The following is a 21,841-nucleotide window of genomic DNA, read 5'->3' on the forward strand; positions in this document are numbered from 1 at the left end:
GATGAATTTGGCGGTTTTGACAAAATACACCAAATTAAATTCCCGCCAAAATTGTTTTTTGCTCTCCGTCAACTTAAAAAAAATAAGAAAATGAAAAGTAAGAAACTGACGACCACAATATTTCTTTTTACAAGTGTTTGGGGGTTAACATAGAAAAAAAAATAATATAATAATTTGCCCATTCAGAAAAGAAAAAAGAAATTTTCTTTTTTTTTAAAACAAGCTTTCGTCATCCGCCATCCTGAAAAATTTAATATTTTTTATTATCCCCTAAGTAAGTTCCCGCCAAATTTAATAATTTTTGCCATCCACCAAGTCAAAATTCGCCAATATAACTCAAAGAGTCGCCAAATACTCATCCACCGGCCACACCCGCTCTTTCCCACATCACCCAGTCGTGCGTACTGATAAAACAACATTAGAAAAATAAAATTTCGCCAAATTCAAAATTTCGCCAAATTCTATTTTTCACCAAATTTTTTTCCCGACAAAATTTTTTTCCTAAGATACATACGCTCTAAGCAGGATTGATCATTGATTGGTTAATCGTGATGATGTCACACTTCAATAGAATGTAAAAAACAAACCTGCATCCAAATTTTAACCTGCAGTAACAGTAAAGCAACATATTTTTTGTAGAAAAAAAAATTACCTTTAATTGTCTTTCCAATGATTCGCATTCTTGCTTTAAAAACATTATTTCTCTTTTCAAAGCCGCTTGACTGGTGGTATCATGTCCTTCATTTTCACACAGATCACGTCTAGGATACCATTTCGAATGTGGTAAGCGCTTCGGTCCTATTCTCTCCTTTTGTGGTTTTGGTAACTTTCGCGAGAGTTCATAGAGCTTGTTGTCACTCTCTGCTTTGGCAATATTTCTAGTAATTTTATAATCTTCATCCGATTTTCGACTTAATTCGGAATCACTCGGGAATTTGGTCCGAGAAAATTCCAAATTTGGTTTAATTGAAGTAATGTTCGTGATCTCATAATGTCTATTTCGTATTGGCGAGTGAGATCTAGAGCGCACTGGGTGAGTCAAACGAGTTGGCGAGGGCAGGTAAGTCCGTTTTGTTTTGGGAAAGTTATCTCTGCCTCTTAACATAACATCACATCTGTCTTGATTGGCGTCTCGTTTACTACTGCTACCAGGAATATTCTCTTGAGAGGTAAATGTAGTAAAGTAGTTAGTAGGTTTGTATTTTGATATTGACTTATCTAGAACATCTGACGCATCATTTTTGAGAGGCGTCGGCAAGAAATTGGAAGTATTGTGTTGTTTGTATATGTCAGATCCGACATCAGCGCTAAGTGGCCTGGGAAATTCTAGATGGCTGTAATTGCATCCCACCGTCCCATTAGTATTACCATTAACAGTAACATTCTCATTAATTATTTGTTTTGCATTGAACCTTTCTCCTGGTCTTAAAGGCAACGCGTTGGTGAAATGAGCATTATCAGCAGTTTCAACATTCGGTGAAAGTTTTAATTTACTAGGTGACTGAAAATATCCATGAACCGGATCAGATCGGCTGTTGCCTATAGAAGATATTTTGTTTGTTTTTAAAAATTCATCGTCACCATATTGAAATTTATGAGGGAAATCTGTATGACGTACATCGCGCAAGGGTTGATGTTGCCGTTTCGAAACGTTTGACGTATAGCTGACTATATCACCATGTTGACGTTTTTTTAAAACGTCTGTTGTACCACGATGTACGACATTCGATGATCGACATTGTTCTTCTGAGAGGCTTGTTTTATTTACTGCATACGGATGCGATAAAAACGAAGGAAAGTCCTGTTTATTTATTAAGTCTGTATTAAACGATGGAGACGAGTCTCGTATAGCACTTTCTGTAAAAGGGAAGTTCATATGGCTTGCAGTGGCAGGTTCTTTAACATTAGTTCTAGAGGTCTCAGAGTTCCATTTATACAAAGGTTTGCACGTCGGAACAATAGATAACGGTGTATCGAAGTTAGAATGAGGAGGACTCCTTGAAATGTTTTGTTTTTCTTCTGATTTTGTAGTTGGAATCGAAGATCGCACTCTCCATTTTCTGAAGGATAAATCATCTGACGACTTTAGGCGATCTGTAAAATTATTCTCATCATTCCATGTATAGGAGACCGGGCTCCATTGGAATCTGTTAGGCTGATTCTGGCTCTCAGTTGAGTTATTGGGTTTAACTTGTTTAAGATTTGTCAATGACGTCGCATTCTCAACTAAATCGGGTTTAAAATGAAACGAGTGAAAGTGCTTATGGTCTTGTAATTTCAAGACATCAGGACACGATCCTTCATCTTGTATGACCTGAGAGTTGGATAAATTTGTATATTCGTTATCAAATCTATTTCGAGTTTTTGCGTCAGATTTATACATGTCGTTATTATTGCTGGTGTCCGACGTAATGTCAGATTCGTCAGTTGGTATTCGTTGTATATATGACGTGAAGTACTTTCCTTCATATGTGGTGTCGTTTTCGCTTTCCCTTGGAATTGAACCGATTCCTGAAGGTATCGAACCAATCCCTGAGTCAAGTCTATGCATATTTAAGCCGTCGAACTTACTAGGTTGTCTCGATGATTCGAACTGTTTTGGTTGGCGTGAAAAATTGTATCCTATGTCATGAGATACGGATGTAGGATTGTCCCATCTTTCGGAAAAAGTTTTCGATTCTATTTCATCCAAAATACGTGAAGTAATTGGCGAATATCGGATAACCGGTTCCGAAAATGATCTTACACGTTGCTTTTGCATGTCAGGGGAACGCTCTTCAGATTCTGCTCTAATTATGTGATCTTCACTTGTTTCAATATCATCCTGCTCAAACTCCTTAATATGTTTTCCATATTTTAACAATTCTTTTATATCTTGATCAACACCCTGTAACGAGATCTCACTTTCTTCTTCTTCTGAAACATCGAGACTTCTGTTTCGTTCTTCTGAGGGATTATTTATAGCACGAATTACGTCTTCACTAATGGCGGGCAAATTAGATACCAACGGCCTTAGGGAAGCGTCGCTCTGCAGTTGATCAATGTTGGTCTTGTATGGCGGTGGTTTATGTGGGATGTTGTAAGGAGGTGAGGCGGACTCTGAGCGTAAATCGTTTGGACTACCGCTGAATATTTCTGATACTTCACGAGGTGAAAGCTTCATGTAGGAGTATTCAGAATCAGGTGTTACTTTGTTATACACAGGTCGTGAAGGCCTGTCAGATGGAGCCAGGAGACTTGTAAGTCGGACAGGAATTTTTGAAATTGGTGATTTAACTAAACTCAGACTGACTTTCCTTTCTTCTCTTTTGTTAATTTTTTCGTTTGGATTAGAAGTTTCCCCACGAACAATGGATGACTGTGATCTTGTATCTGATGAGCTTCTGGCACTATGTGGAGGTGTTATACCACACGTAGAACACGCAGACTGATATGAATCCGCACGAGGTGTGTCATTACTAGATTGTGAACGATTACTAGACTGTGAGCGATTACTAAACTGTGAACGATTACTAGCTGCGGAACCTTGTCTAACTTGTTCGTCGTACCTTGGAGTATTATCGTTTGAGCATTGTACACTAGATGAAACAGAACCAGCATGAGCGTAATTAGCTAATTGATCCACTATATCTTGTGGTATGGTCCTTCTACAGGGTGGCGTGAGTCCACATGTAGAGCAGTCAGATGAGATTCTTCCATCAACGTCGACTAACAACGGCTTTTCATTATCAGCATTAACTGACGACCATCTATCGTCCTCATGATCCTCATTTGATCTCTGTGTCTGCTGAACAGAATTGGAAGATTGTAAAGTATTTCTGTCTACGCTTGACCCGTGGTTGCTTCTATTGCTAGAAAGATTGGACAGGGGTCCGTCTGAATTTCTTGGAGTATCTAATTGCAACGTTTCGTTTAAATAAACATCAAACTCGTTTCCAGAAGATAAATCCGGCTGCGATGTCAGCTGTTGCACAGGTCTGTAAATTACACTCTCGTTATGTTCACCCTCATCCTGGGGCGGGCTGTTTCCATCATATTCTCTAAGGATGGACTGTATAAATTCGTTATCAGAGTGAAGTTGTTCACCATCAAGGATCAATGCTGGCTCTCCTCCGTCATACGAATTTGTGCTCTCACTCCCCACGCTGCTACGTTCCATCATGTCAGGTATAAATTCATACGGTAGACACTCCACATCTTCCACCACCATTTCTGTCATCATTTCTTCTACGACAGTTTGCTGAAAGTGTAAAAAAGATAAAATTAGATTATCTAGTTTAATATCGCAAATTAAATTCAATATACTCCTTTCGAAATCTTACAGACTAATATGGCAATTTGAGGTACCAGATAATTGCAGTGATTGGTACAAATCAGGTTGCACATTAAACTATAAACACACAGTTGCACATTAAACTGAAAAAAACACAGTTGCACAATAAACTCTAAAACTGCTACCTCTATTACTTCTGGGTCAAGCTCAGGTATTTCCAGCGGTGGATCTTTTGGAGCACGGTTGGATTGGTTAGATCTAAAAATAAGATCTGTTATTCAACCCACCAGGCGTACAGTGGGCAGTGGCTCCCACATTTCAACATACTTTCTTCTGCACTCCCATTCTCACATATTTCTTTATACGTCCGCATTCTTAAAATCACCTAACTAAAAGTTGAGAAACTAAAAAATTGTGGTGCAAAGAGAAAAACAGGTATAGCTAAGGAAGGCATGAGCTATAGTTGATTGTATATCAAGTTTAACTAAAGTTAAAGAAAATCATGCAGCTGAGCTAGGCAATCAACTACCTTTTCCTCGTCATTCCTTATTTTTTCCTCATATTATATTTTAGCTTTAAGTCATTTTTAAATAAAAGTTTGAATCTCTTAGGGTGGCCTAAATAAAAAAATTAAAAATTCTGTTCACATTTTTTTGGATGTGATGTTTTGAGAACATTCCTCAAACTGGTCCGCAAGTGTGTTTATGCTCTTCACAATTGTTTTGAAAGCCTTCATAGTATGGCCTCCAAAATAATTTTAATAAAAAAACAAAAAAAACAAGTTTAATTAAATTTCTAATTATTCCTTGTTAATGCCGTGAATTATTTCGCAAAGGGTCAAGGTGTTGAGTCTAGTACAGTTGTTCCACAGTTCCTTAGTCGCCCGACTTTCTTGTTTATTTTAATCTAACCAACAAATAGTTTTGCATCTGGAATAACAAAACATTAAAACAAAGTCAAAATAAAACTCACATCAAATCAAGCAGTTCAAAAGACGGTGTCTGCGTTGCCTGGTCATCTTTACTCAACACTTCTTTAGTTTTCTGTGCCAACGCCAACGCATCCTAATAAAAACAAACCGTTTATCAGCACGAACAAAATTTTGTACCGTAGAAACTCTTCAAAAGAAATCCATGCATTACTCTCAATGAAACATGAAGGTTTTTATTGAAATATAAATACACATGCTTCGTGAAGAACATACAAAACAATATTCAGTGGATGCATTAAATATTTATCTGGCTACAACAGATGCGATATTTGTATTCGTACTTGAATATAATTTTCTTTAGCTTTTTAATTAGCGACATTTTACCAGCAAATGAACAAAAAATTTAAATCGTGTACATTATGTTGCTGCAGAGGTATAAGTTTAAATAGCTCAAAAGTTCAATTTGACTTTTTTGCTAGAAAAGGGGTGTAAATTCAAAGAATTTTAATTTTTTTATATATCATCAAAATAAGTAGGGTTTGTAAAAGATATTTCCGTAGAAAAAAAATTGGGCTTAATTCCCCTTTAAATACAGACTATTGTTTTTCAAAAAAAACCTACTGTTAGTATCATCAAGGTTTGATTCCCGAAGTTTAAAAGAAAAGGTTAAGAATACTATTAAGGCTTCTTCTTATAAGAAACCTTTTTTTGTCTAAAAATGAATAATCTGGTACATTATCTTTTACCACATTTTCCAAATTAATTTTTTTCAAATTTCAGATTAATGGAGTTGTATATTTGTAGTGTAACCAACTATTTTGTAGTGTAACCAACTATATTTTTTTTGTTTATTTACATATTAGCTGCCATATTAGATATTAACCTTCATATGTCCAAACATGTTTAAATTTTAATTGCAAAATTTCCAACAATTATTTAAAAATCGCTTAATATTAAGCTCAAAATATCGATTTTTTAAATATTGTAAAGGCTCAAACTAAAGGTATACTAACAAAAACTACTGACAAAAAATTTTTGTATTATTCACAGCATACTGTAAAGGCTGAAATACACTATCATTTTTCAATGATCATTTTCCAATGATACATTCCAATGACATTAAAAATGACAAATTTTGGCGCAAATACACTATCATTAAAAACATGAAACTTGAGCATGTTTTCTTTGCAACATGGACTCTGAAGAAGAAATAGCAGTTGCTGTTGTTGTGTATATGTTATCAAAAAAGAGAGCTAAACATAGGAAAAAATGCAAAGAAATGTATGGGTGAAGCCGTATAGGCGAAATGAACTTGGCATCCACAATACTCTCATGTATGAACTGCGTGTAGAGGAAATTGCAGAGTATACGCGATTTTTAAGAATGCCGCCGAATATTTTTGAGGAGCTCCTAAATCTCATAGAAGTTGACATTGAGAAAAAAACAACACATTTGCGAGACCCAATTCCTGCTAAAGTCAAAGTAGCTGCAACTTTGAAGTTTTTCTCATGTGGGATAAATTACACCGAATTACAGTATTTATTTCGCGTTCACAAAAGTATTTTGTCACAGTTCATCGCTGAAGTTTGCGAAGCTATTTACTTGCGATTAAAAGAAAAATACCTCAAGGTAAATATATATTTCGTTCAGTAATTTATCAAACGTACTAAACTAGCAGTCACACATTAATACCCTGCACTTTGTGAGCCCTCTTCTGGGTTGAGATCTGATAAACTTTCTCGACTCTAATAAGTGTTTTGATATATGTTCACTGGGTGTCGGTACATATTCTGTAAAACAGGCGATAACGGCGGAGACACAAAGGGTGGGTAATTTTGTGTGGCATGTGTTGAAGAGTTCCTTGGGATCGGAGATTGAATGGGTGGTGTTCTGAAAGAGGTTACGGTGAGTAATCTCATTTGAACAACTACAGAAATGATGCGAAAGATATCGGGGATAAATTTTGTGCGTACTTTAACTCCACCGGTGCTGTTCCATGGCAAGAAAAATTTGTCTGAAATTTATTTAAAATTGAAATTTAATTTTTCTTGGGACGATGGAGTCACGTAGGAATAGCAAGAACTGAAAGTATGGCCATTAACTTTCGTAAACATCATCTCGTCCTGCTCCACATTTGTTGCTGTTGTTTACTTTCTTCAATTCTGCGCTAAAATAACTTCGTAGTGTATTCATTTTACTCCTCACTAATTTCTCTAAAAAGAAAAACAGATCATAAAAATATACATGTTTTTCTTTTCTCATCCAAACCATTCGAAATAACACAAACCTTCCATTCCTAGTCTGCCTTTGAATATCTCATAACTTTTTGCCTTCTCGTTTCTGTCCTTATAAAACGGGGATTTAACATCCCACAAACTGGGCTGGCTTCTCCAAATCTCAAAAAAAATTTCGGTCGCTTCTTGCGTCTTCATTCTCGGGTGAATTACTTGTTCAAATCTTTGTTTTTATCTATATTTACGCCTAAACTACATCGCGTGCAACAAACACGTGTGCGAAAACAATGGATTCGATTTAAAACAATAGAAAAAAAATGTCATTGAAAAATTAAAAGTTGAACATGTTCAACTTTTCATTTTTAAGGATCATTGGAAATGAGAGTGTAAAAAATGACATTTTCTTCTGTATACACTGTCATTTTTCAATGATAATTGGAAAATGATCTTCGAAAAATGATAGTGTATTTCAGCCTTAAGATCAATAAAACCGTTCCTTTTCTTTCTTTTTAAGTGTTCAACTTACATCTGCTCGTGTGCGAAGGCTTCCTAGTTCACCATTCAACGTTTCGTTCTCTTCCTTTAGCTTCAAAATTTCCTGCGAAATAAAAATATAATTTATTACTGTTGAACTTTATTTCACTGATCATAGCGTTCGGAAGCGTTTGAACTTTGGACAATCATAAGTCAAATAACATAGGTCATGAGATTAAAGACGTGTTGATAATGCTTTGAAAAATGAGACTCTCTGAAGCGACACATTTAAGTCCGTGTATACGGTGCAGAGAGGGTAAGTTTTAGTACTATCAGAAGTGAAATGATTTTGCTCCACAGACATGATAATAAAAAAATATATAAGAAGCGATTAGCTGCAACCTTCCAGCATCCCTCCCTCCTAAACAACCCAACCTTGCAATCGAGTTCGGAATCCTCAGCTGCAATGTTTATTTGCAACGACTTTTCCCACAATGTTTTGTCCATTACTACTCAACATTCAAGAGAACATCGTTCTTTTAAAAACAGACTAAGATTTAAATTACTTACATCAGCTAATTCTTTGGGCAGGCTGTCTTGAAAAGTATTCAACACAGTTGGGCTCATCTAGAAGTAAAAGAAGGAGGTTGAAACTAGAAGATAAATAGGCCGATATCTGATATTGTTTAGTAGTAGCGCACTCGGCTTGTACTCATAAGGTTCGAGTCCCCACTCCAGCGCTCTTTAAATGTGGTGTTGTCAGCCCATTTAGTGCCATCCACCGACCGCTAATCGGTTTGCGTGGCAGGCAAGCAAGTTAGAGCAATGCTAAACATATCTCTAGCAGTAGTGTAACAAAGTTACAGTCGGAGGGAAGGAAGAACCAGCCGTTATAATGGAACCCCAAGGATGTTAAAACTTCTACTACTTCTAATAGCTGCATATATTTCTAAAGTTAATTTTACTGACCTGCTGATCTTCAAACTTTCTCAGTCGATGTAACAAGTCGTCGTTTGACACTTTCAAAATGTTGAATTGCTGAGAAAAAAAGACGTAACACAATGAGAATGAAAATTGGTAAATGATAAACTGAGTTCAAACATTCTAATGAGACCTCGATCATAAATTTTTCCCACGTCCCATGTATTAATGATGTTATAAAATATCACAGTGGGAATTTTCTTTATCCAAAAAATGTGTTTTTGTATACCAAGCATTATTACCTTTTCTACATCTCGTAAACGTTCCATTTTTTGTCGTAACATCTCAATTTCTTCGTCTGATAACTCCACCTAAATATAAAACGATCGATCGATCACAATGGCTGTCTTCAGTTATTCTCACGTGTCACGGCAGAATTTTTTATCGAGAACAGACAAGATGCTTTATGCAGGCAGAACAAAACAAGAAAACTGTTTGCATATAAAAAACTAAAACGAATGAATGAATAAATGAATGAATGAATGAAAACAAATAAACCTTACATTTCCACCTCCCATCCTGTTTATTTTATTTTGTAACATTTCATTTAAATATTCTAATTCTGTTATTTTCTAAAAAAACAACAACATTTGTTGAATAAATTGAATAGTTGCAATGTCTATTTTGTTCATTTCGGATATATGTAACATTAAACTTTCAATTCTTACTGAAGTATAAATCGGAATCTTGTTGAAATTGAAATTCGAAGACAACAAGAACGGGAAAGAAAACAAAAATGAGCAGCACAAGCATTCAACCTACATTATAAAGTTGAGTTTTTTGTTCAATTCCCGTGTAAAAACCAGATATTGGATACATGAATTTACCGTATTATATTATTCAATAACTAATAACATTTTAGGGGTAAGGAGGTTTGGTTGTTAAGTAGATATTTTTAAAATAAAAGAGAGAGAAGTTCAAAAAAAAATGTTCTTTGTAACTCACTGCATTTGCTTCTGCTAACATGTTTGAAGGTGATTTTTCAAATCCATAAGTTAGATCAAAACTTGATTTTCTTCGTTTACCTTTGAATATATCAAAACAAATATAATATATATAAAATCAACGAGAGAAAATTTGAGATAATGCATACCCGCGAATTTAGTAACAGGATAAAAAAAATTTATTTAACTCACACAAAAGTATAACACCCACCTAAGATGCTGAGATTTTCAACATTAAGTAATTCATGTTCTTCTAATTTCAATTTTTCATTTCGAAATTTTCTTAATTCTTCATCTTGCTGTGACAACTGTTGCTTAGCATCATAATACTAAAATGCAAAATGGTACCTCAAGTTGAAAAATTAGCATCACAAAATGCAAAATGGTACCTCAAGTTGAAAAATTTGCATCACAAAATGCAAAATGGTACCTCAAGTTGAAAAATTAGCATCACAAAATGCAAAATGGTACCTCAAGTTAAAAAATTTGCATCACAAAATGCAAAATGGTGTCTCGAAAGTGAAAATTTGCACTACAACATGCAAAATGGTACCTCAAAATTGAAAATTTGCATCACAAAATGCAAAATGGTACCTCGAAAGTGAAAATGTGCACTACAAAATGCAAAAAAATGTACGCGCAGATATAACAAAAATTTTAAAGAGCGAATGTAGGTAACATAAAGGTAGCTGAATAATGGAGATAGACACTCGTAATTTGATTGGTGGACACGACAGGTAAATAAATTAATAAATTTTAAAATTCTTACAATACAGAACAACTTATTAGTCAGCACAAAACAGACACCGGTTAACGACCGCTTCCCACCTTTTAAGACGATGAAACATTTAGCACTTCTTTTAACAACTAATTTCATTAAATTCATAACAGTGTTATCCAACTTTCAATAAAACACTTTTATCATTGTACCTTTTTGTCTAATTCATCAACTCGTGTTCGTAACAATTTTTCCGTGTCTTTTAAGTCTAACAATTCCTAAAGTATAGAAAAGTTTTGCATAACATGTAACAAGTTGTATGCAAAATGAGTTTAAACCTTAAACCGGACCGCTTCACAAAATTGTTTTGCTATCAGAACCTGCACAAACTACGTTTGCTTTCAACATTCCAGCATTTTCTTTTCATGAAAACTTTTACTTCGATTAAATGCTGAGAAGCCTTAGCTGGTACATTCAGCACTTATCTAGAGATGACTTTTAAGCTGTAACTTATAGAAAAAACAAGGAATACCTTTGCTCCTTTATCAACGAGAGCTCTTGCTTGAACTAGCGTCCTTTTCTCTGATGGAGAGAGTTCAGTTTGCTAAAGAAAATAACACATTTTGAAATTTAAAAATTCTCCTTCGTATTTGCCTTACTAGAGGGGAAGCGATCAATCACTCGACATTCAAAAATCAAACAATGTCTTGGGAATATTGATAGGGGGTATACTTTTGTTGTCATAAAACAACAACAAAATAAAAGTTGAAATTACAAAAAAAGTTGCCACAGTATATACCTGGTTGATTTCCAATTCTTTTAGTGCTATCCTTACTGATATTGCATCGCAATTTAAATCCTCGATGTCCTACATAAAATCATATTAAAATAAGGATGTATAAGCAAGAACCAAATAATATGACAATATGGAGATGTTAATAATCAATAAAAACGCTCACAGTTGTTAAGTTTTCTCTGTCGTCTTCAGTTAAGCGAAGAGCACCTTCGGAGTCCTTTTTTACCTGTATATGAAATGATCGAGTCTTAAAATAAAGCAAATGTTGTGATTAGCAACAGCCAGTACTAAAACGTTCTTTTCATTTCGCTCTCTTCTAATTTTCTTATATTATTAGCATCAATAACACTGGTTGAAAAGCATACGCACACAAATATTTGTTGGACAAACCTTCGAAGAGTCTTCCAGTTCAGCCATGCGAAATTCCATCAAATCATTTTCATCCATTAATTCTTTCATCTCCTAAAAAGTAATGATTTACAAAGTGAACTCTGAACAGAATATAATAATATAATATATAAATATAATATATAAAGATATAAGATATAATTATATTACTTAATAAGGTACAAAGGACAACAAACCTCAGTCATTCCTTTTAACTGTAAAGTTTTCTGCACCAAATCTGATTCAGCACTAACAAGCTAGAATAATAAAAACCTCGTAACTAACAGGAGTTGTTGCACCATCATTTGTTAAATAAAAAGGCGACAAAACAACAAAAATTTACACACTAAAAGTACCATACTTTCTTTGAAAGTATGCTTAGTTAAGAAATCTTGTTAACTATAGCTTATTATAAATTATCACAACCTTGAAGAGAGTTCTTCAGCAGACCCTATTTCAAATCAACTAATCATATTAAAACGACTTTTTTACGGTAAGTATTGTCACCTTTTGATGCATATCTTCAATTTTCTCTTCCAGTTCATCAATGGTAGCTTTCAAAGTGTTTATCTGCTCCAGCAACAAATCCTTAAAACAAATTTACCACTATTAAAACATTTGTTTTAAATGGATCTAAAGATGGCTGATTTCATAACTGCTAGTTCAAGACAAGTGAATAGATTCTAATTTTTCAAAGTTACTAAATTTCGCGGGTACAAAGTTTCCCGATTCTTAATAAAATTATCAAAACTACTTTTCTTGCTTTTGCAAATACATATTTCATACAGATAATGATTTTTGCAACAATGGAAACCTGTTCAGTATCTTTATCGTCTATTTTTCTTTCTAATTCATTAATTGTCGCCTGGGAAACCAGTAAATCTGATTGAAGAGCTTCGCGATGCTGGAAGAAAATAAAAGCTTGGTCTGCATGATTTTAAGCAAATTTAATCCAAAGCTTAAAATTTTTTAAAATAAGTCTCCTGCAGGCAGAAACTAACAGCTTAATTCAAAAAGAACTATTACAAACTCTACATACCAATTCAACTCTTTCAGGATCTTTAGCTTCGAAATTTTGTCTTTGCAATAAAGCATATGCTTGTTCAAGTTCTAAATGTTCTTTCGTAAGTTTGGCCAGTCTCTTTTCATTTTCAACGTGGTCATCCACACTACTTTTTAAATCATCTAATAAACCCTAATAAAAATGAGCAGAATATGTAAGCAGGAGTTGACCACGGCATTTAACACAGTCCTTATCTTACACATTTTTTTATGAGAAACTTGGTGAAGGGTCTAGTTCTAAACGTTTCTTAATTTTAGTCTAAATTTAAAATGTTTTTAGTTCTAAAAGTTTCTTCTCCGGTTTTTTATTGTTTTTGTTAAATATATATATCTAATGAATGATAGTTCATTAGATATCTATTGCATCATATTTTGTAGTTTTTTAAATTATTCCTTTTCTCTTAACTTTAAAAATGAAAACATTCGATTTTTCAATGCGTTTTAAAACAAATTTGTCTCTGCAATATAATAATAGCTTTAATTAAATTGAAGTTTTCCTTTACAAAACAATTTCCTCAAAATACGAAGTCAAATATGGAAAAAAAGTTAAGCCTAATTCTCAATTGTGAAGCCTTTTGACGTCAAAATTATACTGCTAAATTTATTTCTGCACTAATATGAGACTTTGGAACTTACCTCTGCATCTTCAGGTGGAAAATCTCCTGCAGCATGGTCTGAAACATCAAGCCCAACAATGCCATTCAAACTGTCCAGTGATAACGACTACAAAATACATTTATATTTCTATTTTTGTCATTTATCTTAAAAGAGATTAAAGTTCTATGCAGGATTAGCTAATCGAAGGAGAAGTAATTGATAGCGTTACAGTGCTATAAACACTCATATGTTTCTCCAAAGTTATTCACATATCTATAGTGCATCCTGTTTTAAATGTTTTAATAAAATTTAATATATAGAAGTGCTGCTTCTAGCTCCCTGACGCGTTTTATTTTCGAGAGAGTGCTTAAAAGCTTATCATTTCTTCCCTATAACTATCATATTTCCACAATACCAAGATGAAGATTCTTTTTTTTTTACTTTTTTTTAAACAGAATTTAAAAGCTGTCAAATGCAATCATTTTTTAATGATTCACAAAAACAACCTTTCTTCTAGAGCCTGGCAAAGAACTTCTTCTCCCTGCTTGTCTATTCTTTAACACATCAATCCTCCTGTCTTTTTCCTAAAGAATAAATAGTATTCAAGATGAAATAAAAGTTATGGAAGAATCAATAGTTTTCTAGGCTGAGGTTTAGGTTCAATTTCAAAATAAGATGTTTTATATCCACAACAAAAATATTTCTATGTTTTTACCAAAGTATTACACAAATAAATTAGCTCCAAGGTATATCAAAATTATTCAGCTTTAAGCACTAAAATGGTAAAAGGAGAATTTTAACATTTTCATCAGTAGAACAGAACACATGATTTTAAAGATGAAACATGCTAGTAAAATACAAAGAAAATGGAAACTCTCCCAATGGAAACTCTCTCCCAAACTCTCCTCATTAACACTTTTAACGAAATTGTTTTTACTCACAATTGTTTGTTGTCGAAGTTCTGCTATTATTTGCAGTTGTTGACAGAGCTGCCTTTGAAGATCATCATAATCATGCATCTGCAAGGTATAAATCAAGTTGATCAAGTGTCATTGCAAACTTAAAATTATCTTGCAATAAAACTGTTGTAGCTATGTTTGGGTACTTACCAAACTCAATCCACAAAGTTGTTATAAAGAGTGAAGTAAACAAGTAGACACAACTAAAAGCAACTATATGACTTACATCAATTTGATGTTTATCCCTTTTTCTAGCCTTCTTTAACTTTAGATCTTTCTTTTCAACTAATTGCTGTAAGTGAACAATCTTATCATCCTTAAAAAAAATTCCATTTCCATCGGTAAACAAGTCAAATAACTTCCCCCTTAAAACAATGTACATATTCACACATCCTTTAAGCTAACATTTCAATTTTAATTGAGAGTGTTACCTTTTCTAATATATCATTTTGTAATTCTTTGATTTTAGCCTCATTCTTACGACACGTCTGTGACAATTCCATGTTTTTCGTGCCCAAAAGTACTACTTTTTCTTCAATAGGTTGTCGATCATGTTGAAGGGCCTCGAGCTCTTCCAACTATTAATAAAAAATGCCTTAGAAGCACATAAGCAACATAACTTAGCCACTGATATATATGATCAGTTACAAAAGATTTTTAGAAACAGCCCAAACATGACTTTCTTTAAATGATTTCCATAAAAATCAACAAATCGACAACAGACTTGTGAGGGCTTAAAAATTGGTAAGACATGCATTGGCATAATTAGTAAAAAGGTAAAAATGTGGTTTACTTTTCATATTTATGTCAGTGGTTTAAAAAGATTCTGTATAGAAAGTAATCACAATTTCCCCTTAGCCATGCTATTTTTTCAACAGAAGAGGGATGAAAGCATCTTAAATCGGTAACTAAACCAATATTATAGTAAAATAGGTAGAATCTAAGATTATCACCGAATAATATTTTCGTACTTGATTTATCATTTCCCTAGTTTAAGGCCAGAATAAAGTTTTTTTGTTGATTCGAGTTCACTCACGGATTGAGTTATGAGTAAAATCTCTGATTTGGCTAATTATTGATAAGTTTATTACATGGTGTACTTTAACTCTGGGTTTCAAAATTGTTATATATTGTGGGAATAATATCAATAATGTTCTTAGTATATACCAATCAAAACATCCATTAAATTTGGTCTGCTAACTTAATCAATCAAAACAAGGCTTTTCTTGGGTAGTTTAGGGAAAGAAATATAGCTAAAAAATTAAAAAGTGTAATTTACTCTGTAATTGGCAATATCTAACCCCATACATCATCATTTTTTGACAAACTGTAAACAACCTTCTTAAAAGATATGGAAAATACTAAAGGGAAAATGACTCAAAAGGAAACCAATCACTTTTTATTAAACTTGGATTGTGTGGTTTAATTTCAGCTACCTAAATCAGCACTAGGCTTCTGTTTCGAAACTGTAATCACTAAAGGTTTCTATTTCTAATTTAAGTCAGCTGCATGTTTTTTCTTTTATTAAAGTATAAAGCACAATGTGTACCTAATTAACTTAGTTCTCAATTTAGACTTTCTTTACAGGAAAGTAGTCAAATTAGTAAGTTTTTAGGTATGCCATATCTATGGTAAATCAAAAACCTTATCTTATGTTTGCCACAGAAACTACGTTAACAGGGAGCAATTGATCATATATATGTAATGATCAAATCCCAGAATAAAGTTGAACGTTAAACAAGTTTACATCTTAACAGTCACACACAAATATTGAACATGAGCAAAAACAATAAAATAATGAAACTTTTGGACAAACATGAAAACCTTATTTATTGTAATTTGGGGTAGTTAAGGCCTGTTGCCTAACAGCATAATTCTTCTCAAACATAAAATCGACTAAAATTTGTGAATAATCATCTATCACAGATTATAGTTCATCTATAATAAGGTAAGAAATATATTTTAAGGAAACGTGAAAAATATTTATTTTAGCTAATTTTGATACCAGATTTTTCTTGCAGATGGAATCTAAAGAAATTTGTAGATAATGATCTCTTCTTACATTTTAGTCAATTTATAGAAACTTTATTTGGACCTAAATTCAGTTGTTTTTGCCTAGTTACTTTCTAGCATTTATTGATAAGTAACTATGTGCCAAAAAATCAGAAAAACTAATGAGCAGGTTGAGAGAAAAGCCCAGATATCTAAGAGGTCAGAAGTTTAATAAGCACATGTCTGCTTAATCTGTTCAGCATGACATACAAGAAAAACAGTATTTGAACAAAAATATTCCTACCATCTCTTCATTTTTGATGGCTATAGCTTGATTTTTCTCATTTAATCTCCGAACTAATGAACATAGTTCAATATATTTTCGATGAATAATTCTTTCTGGATCATTATGAGGTTTTGATGCCTAAGATAGGAATTAGAATATTAAAATTTTTTGGGCATTTAAGAATTGCACTATTTAGCCCCTAATACAAGCTTACACAACTTACCTTTATCCCAAACTAACAATACCCTACTAGTCAAAAAGCAGTACCAACGTTTATTAATGCCAGTTTTTTTAACACCTTTACTACCCAGCATATCTGCAAAATAAAAATATTCTGAACTACATCTAATAAGCCACCACTATACTGCACTTAAGCTGGGAACACTACATTATTTGTAACCTCACTTTTAACTAAACATATAAATTAAGTATGATTCAATGACCATGTCCAGGCTATTCCATCCATCCAAAATTTTTAATAACAGCTTCTAAGACTACTTCGCCATACTACGCATTCCAACCTACTTTTCTTCAGCTGCCTTAGCAATCAATTTTGCAAATCATTATTCATCAGATGATTGTAGCATCCTTAACCAATTTCCATATGAAAATTTCAAACTAGAATACAATCAATCTTTGTTATACTAAGTCTCTATTGCTGTTGCAAGCTTAAGCAATTCTCTTATTTTTATTTCCGAAATCATAGTAACCTAAAGCAATTCTTATTAACCTTTACATAACTTTCATAATCACTGCAGTAGCTATTCCTTAGCCTATGGAAAATCACTACAATGCAGTTATTGGATCCTTTAAAACCAACAACTTTGTATAGCAATATCTCTGCTATAAATATCCCATTGCTTTATAACCAATAAATTTGTATCTAATGAACTACTGCATTGCATTGTTGTATATATATCACATAATAAAAAAATATCAGATGAGTTACTGTATGCCCCTGCAGGAAATCAAAGATTATGGAAAACTTTGATAAATATTGCAAGAACAAAATTGATAATAAAATTCTTTTAAAAACATACCAGTCTTTGTGGAAGTTCCATAATTATTCCTTCTAAATCAAATTCAACACCTTTGTAGTCATTTCCTTTGATATCTTTTGAAAATTGTCGACTCAATGAGTCTGCCGATTTCAACCTTGCTAAAGCATTGTCCAATGCATCTTTTTCCATTTGCAAACGTAAACAGGTTCCTGCCTCAAAACCCAACTTCTTCTCCAATTTTTCAATAACCTTTTGTAACTGTTTGACTTCAGAAAGCTTACAATAAAAAGAATAATTTCAATTTAAGGCGGTGATACAACAACAGTGTATCATTAAAATTCCCCAAACTTTAATTTCTATATATGTTTATGTACACTTTTTAACTAATATATAATAAATATATTGAAAAAGAAACAAATCAGGATTGAAAAAAACAAACAAATTAGGATTGTATATTATATCCAAATTTTTGAGAAGCCCTAAAATTATGCCTTGAAAGACACTGCTTTTCTGTACATTTCTAGCATTTGTTTTGTGTGTCTTTCCATTGGTATTTGTTTCCATTGATGTCGTTTATTGGTATATAAAAAAATTGTGTACAGTACATCAGTACCTCAGGCACAGTACAGAGCAACAAAACCATATCAGTATTTTTAATTAAACAAAAATTCCTAATTGCCTATGTTGCCTATTCATAATAAGGATACATGAAACAGCTATTACCTATGTTGAGAATACTGGCTATATTTCCTGAACTTTGAAATAAAAATATATAAAACTAGTTATTTTCTGAAAGCCATACATGCAGATTTCCTATTGAATCATGCTATTTTTGTAATAAAATGATTTTTAAAATCACTGACTCTTAAGTGACGTTTTAAAAATTGCTATACCAAAAGTAGACTCTATTCTAACTTTTCGCCTATTACCTTAAAATAAATTATACACAAACTTATTTCTAAATCATACTTTAAATTTAATATGAGAAACAAGACATTGTTGAATGACTTTTGTTTTTAACATTAAATTATGCCAACCAATTGCAAAATTAAAAAAAGTTTGATGAACCCATCAGAAATCTTGAAAAACATTTCCTGATTGTGCATATTGCTTCATTACTTTCACAACAAGAATTAAATTGTAAAGTTTAACAGTCCTGAGCTTTTTTCCCTTTACTTTTGTTGGCCGAAAAAAAGTAATTTCTTGAAAGTTTTAGGATGATTGTAAGAACTGGAAAATTTTCTACTGTTGGTTAAGTTGTTTTTTGGCAGAAATATTCTACTTTTGCATTGATGTGTTAAACAATTTGAAATGTTCGACATTGGCTATTAACTGAACTAACTTTCAGCAACACGAGAAAACTACTTTAATGGCACATAGTAGGTATTTCATTTAAAACAGCCTGCCAATTGCTTAAAAAATTCAAACAATAATTCTAAATGTTAATTCAGATGTTTCTGAATTAACATTTAGAATTATTAACAGTTGCAGCAGCTGAGTTTAAAACATACACAACAAGTGTAAAAATCATTCACAAAATACATGCTGAAAGTGATGGGTATGAATTAAATAAAAAACAATGAATAGAGATCTACTCAACCATTCACCTGTTTTCTTGAGTCTTGTAAGGCCTGTTTTCTTAAGGTCTCCATTTCCATTTGATGTTCTTTATTAATTCTGATATTTTCAATTGGCCTGTTATTAACAGAATCCTTCAAAAGCTTAAGTTCTTCTTGTAAATGCAAATTTGCCTGCTGTATACAAAACATTTCATTTTCGTGTTTTATCTTTTGCTGTTCCTGCTCAAATGATAGTTCCTGAAGGGCGTCATTTTTAGAATTTTTAATTTTTAAAATCAATTTTTCTTTTTCTTGTAACCAGCTCTCTTTTTCAAATTGATACTCACTATTTTTGCGTTTCATGATTCTATTTATTTCATTTTCAAACTCAGTTTTAGATGTAATTCTTTGTTTCGCCATTTCTCGCTCAAATTCTCTTCTTAAATTTATTTCCATAGTCTTTAGTTTATTTTGAAACTTTTCAGATTCTGATTCTCTCATATTTTTAATTTCTGCAACCTTTTCTCGCTTAACTTCTTTTAGCAAGTTTTGTTCTTTCGCTAAGTCACTTTTGAGTTGTGCTATATGCTGTCTCATTTCATCTGAAACATTGCTTGACTTAATATTTGATAAACTTGCTGATCTACCAATTGCACTTGAACTTGCTTTTTCAGGTAGATTTTCTGTCATAAGTGAAGCTTCATCTCTTACTAAGTCAGGCTCTGATTTCCATTTCGCACTAGCACCAGACGTGAAATGCAACAATTCTTCTTCTAACTTATCCATAGCGTTATGAATTATGTTACTAGTATCTGTATATATAAATATAAATGCCTTCTCTTTTTAGGCTCTTTATGGTGACAAAACGTAGCTACTTGTTAGCTAGCTCCCTATATTATGAACATGCTCACATTTTAACCAAAACACCTACCCAGCTAACGGTTTTATTAAGATAAGTCATGAACATCTTTAGCCAAGTTTTTCCGTTTAATATAATAATAAATGTTTTGCTGACTACTTCGAGTAATATTTAGCGCTTACTTTCATAGCTAGTTATTAAAATACTTGTGATTTTTTTAAAAATATATAAAATTTAAAACTTTTGTCGCATGCTCCCGATGCTTTTTTAAAAAATCCAATATGGCTGCCTTGTTTACATTTTTAAACCAATGAACTGCGATTTATAGAGTTTGTAAACAAAAGCTTGGATTTCCGAGAAAACGCGTGCTTTTAAGGTAAGGACACACCCGCGTCATCACACAGAGACGAAAGTTTGTTTTATTCAATTCAATTTGAAAATTTTGAATCCGCGATTTTATTCTACGGCTAATTTCGCTGATCTAAAGAATTATTTGTTTAACGTAGCTTGACATAAAATCCAAGTGACTTAAACAGCCAAACGCGGTCATTTTTAAGTGCGGATAAATAGACACTTAAAATTGAGTGGGAGAAGTCAAAAGAAATTTCCCTGTAAAATATTTGGAGTAATGAGTGAGTGAAAAATAAAAGCATTGCCAATATATCTGTCTTAAATAGGCTTAATCCAAACAGGTCTTAGACAACAACAGCAGAAGTGACTTGACTCGACTTTTTAATCTCCCAAGCTGAGTAAAAAACGAATCTTCTCTACACTATCCCCTTCCATATTCCTGATTGATAAAAAAAAATTAGGGAAGGAAGGGCTTTACCACAGCTCGATGGGCAAGAATTAAAACAATTATTTTACTTCTACAGGCTGGTATTCTGCGTGTATAACAAGATTGCACGAGGTTTTAATATTCCATGTGCACACAACTTAGTGGATGTGTTCATTTTCCTTCTGATGTCGCTGAAAAATGCATGGCTCAAATGCTAATCAACCAACTCAACGTCGCGACGTCAATAACACTAATTTAACACCTTAAGTTAAATTAATAAAGCAATTTCAATGCAGTTATAACTTTTGACGCCAAATAACTTGGAAACAAGGGTGGTAGCGTCAGACTTTTTTCACCGCGTGGATAACCAGGGACCACCTGGGACTAAGTTGGATAACTTTGCCAAACATGGGTCCTCGAATCCATTTCAGAATGCACGGGTTGATGAAATCATCAAAGAACATTTAAACCTCAATAGCTCTGAAACCGTTTGCCAAAAGTACATGATCCTATAAACTCTTTCATCAGCGGTTTAAGATCTTTACGAAGAAGGCAACGAATATGCAAATTTATAGACAATTTTGTACTTTGTGGAAACTTTGCTGACGTCAGCAAAATTTCTAAACCCTTCACGAACCTATAAATTTTCTTAATCAGCGCTTTAATCTCACACAATAGAGGCAACGTGTAAACAAGGTTGTAAACTTTGTTCTTATGGACGGGTTGCTGATGTCATCAAAATTTAAATGACGCGTCTTTTCCATTGTTATCCTGCCTAAATAGATTATTCCACGGGCCTTACCGACTAGTCTATATAATAATACAGAGTGTACGCCTTTCCATCTGTAGCAGACAAAGTGAGTGTGTTTGCTTTGCTGACCTTCAAACTTCAATTATCAAAAGTATATGATCCTATACATTTTCTTGATCACTGTCTTAAGATCTATACTTTATAGGACACGGGTACAAAATTTCTGAAAAAAACATTTTTGCAAAATTTTTGGCAGGTC

The 21,841-nt window shown here is 33.1% G+C and overlaps 1 protein-coding gene across 3 annotated transcripts in view; it reads right to left on the reverse strand.

The window, feature by feature from the left end:
• LOC130645194 (uncharacterized) overlaps positions 1-20,250 on the reverse strand; it is a 31,123-nt gene extending 10,873 nt beyond the window's left edge. The window contains exons 1-28 of one of the 3 annotated variants that reach the window (XM_057451093.1): positions 19,243-20,250; positions 17,675-17,911; positions 16,653-16,772; positions 14,788-14,934; positions 14,583-14,672; positions 14,339-14,416; positions 13,904-13,981; positions 13,437-13,523; positions 12,778-12,933; positions 12,553-12,642; positions 12,246-12,326; positions 11,936-11,995; positions 11,742-11,813; positions 11,515-11,577; positions 11,355-11,423; positions 11,088-11,159; positions 10,768-10,833; positions 10,049-10,166; positions 9,839-9,918; positions 9,562-9,651; positions 9,397-9,465; positions 9,136-9,204; positions 8,882-8,950; positions 8,483-8,539; positions 7,965-8,036; positions 5,246-5,337; positions 4,459-4,531; positions 653-4,240 (exon numbers count right to left, since the gene is read on the reverse strand). In XM_057451093.1, the coding sequence (XP_057307076.1) occupies positions 653-4,240; positions 4,459-4,531; positions 5,246-5,337; positions 7,965-8,036; positions 8,483-8,539; positions 8,882-8,950; positions 9,136-9,204; positions 9,397-9,465; positions 9,562-9,651; positions 9,839-9,918; positions 10,049-10,166; positions 10,768-10,833; positions 11,088-11,159; positions 11,355-11,423; positions 11,515-11,577; positions 11,742-11,813; positions 11,936-11,995; positions 12,246-12,326; positions 12,553-12,642; positions 12,778-12,933; positions 13,437-13,523; positions 13,904-13,981; positions 14,339-14,416; positions 14,583-14,672; positions 14,788-14,934; positions 16,653-16,772; positions 17,675-17,911; positions 19,243-19,980 (6,681 nt within the window). In that variant the 5' untranslated portion in view covers positions 19,981-20,250. The remainder of the gene's footprint in view (positions 1-652; positions 4,241-4,458; positions 4,532-5,245; positions 5,338-7,964; positions 8,037-8,482; positions 8,540-8,881; positions 8,951-9,135; positions 9,205-9,396; positions 9,466-9,561; positions 9,652-9,838; positions 9,919-10,048; positions 10,167-10,767; positions 10,834-11,087; positions 11,160-11,354; positions 11,424-11,514; positions 11,578-11,741; positions 11,814-11,935; positions 11,996-12,245; positions 12,327-12,552; positions 12,643-12,777; positions 12,934-13,436; positions 13,524-13,903; positions 13,982-14,338; positions 14,417-14,582; positions 14,673-14,787; positions 14,935-16,652; positions 16,773-17,674; positions 17,912-19,242) is intronic. The other 2 variants (XM_057451094.1, XM_057451095.1) reach the window with 2 other exon arrangements.
• Between the last annotated feature and the right edge of the window lie 1,591 nt (positions 20,251-21,841).

The sequence above is a fragment of the Hydractinia symbiolongicarpus genome, chromosome 5 (assembly GCF_029227915.1).
Source record: "Hydractinia symbiolongicarpus strain clone_291-10 chromosome 5, HSymV2.1, whole genome shotgun sequence".
NCBI lineage: Eukaryota > Metazoa > Cnidaria > Hydrozoa > Anthoathecata > Hydractiniidae > Hydractinia > Hydractinia symbiolongicarpus.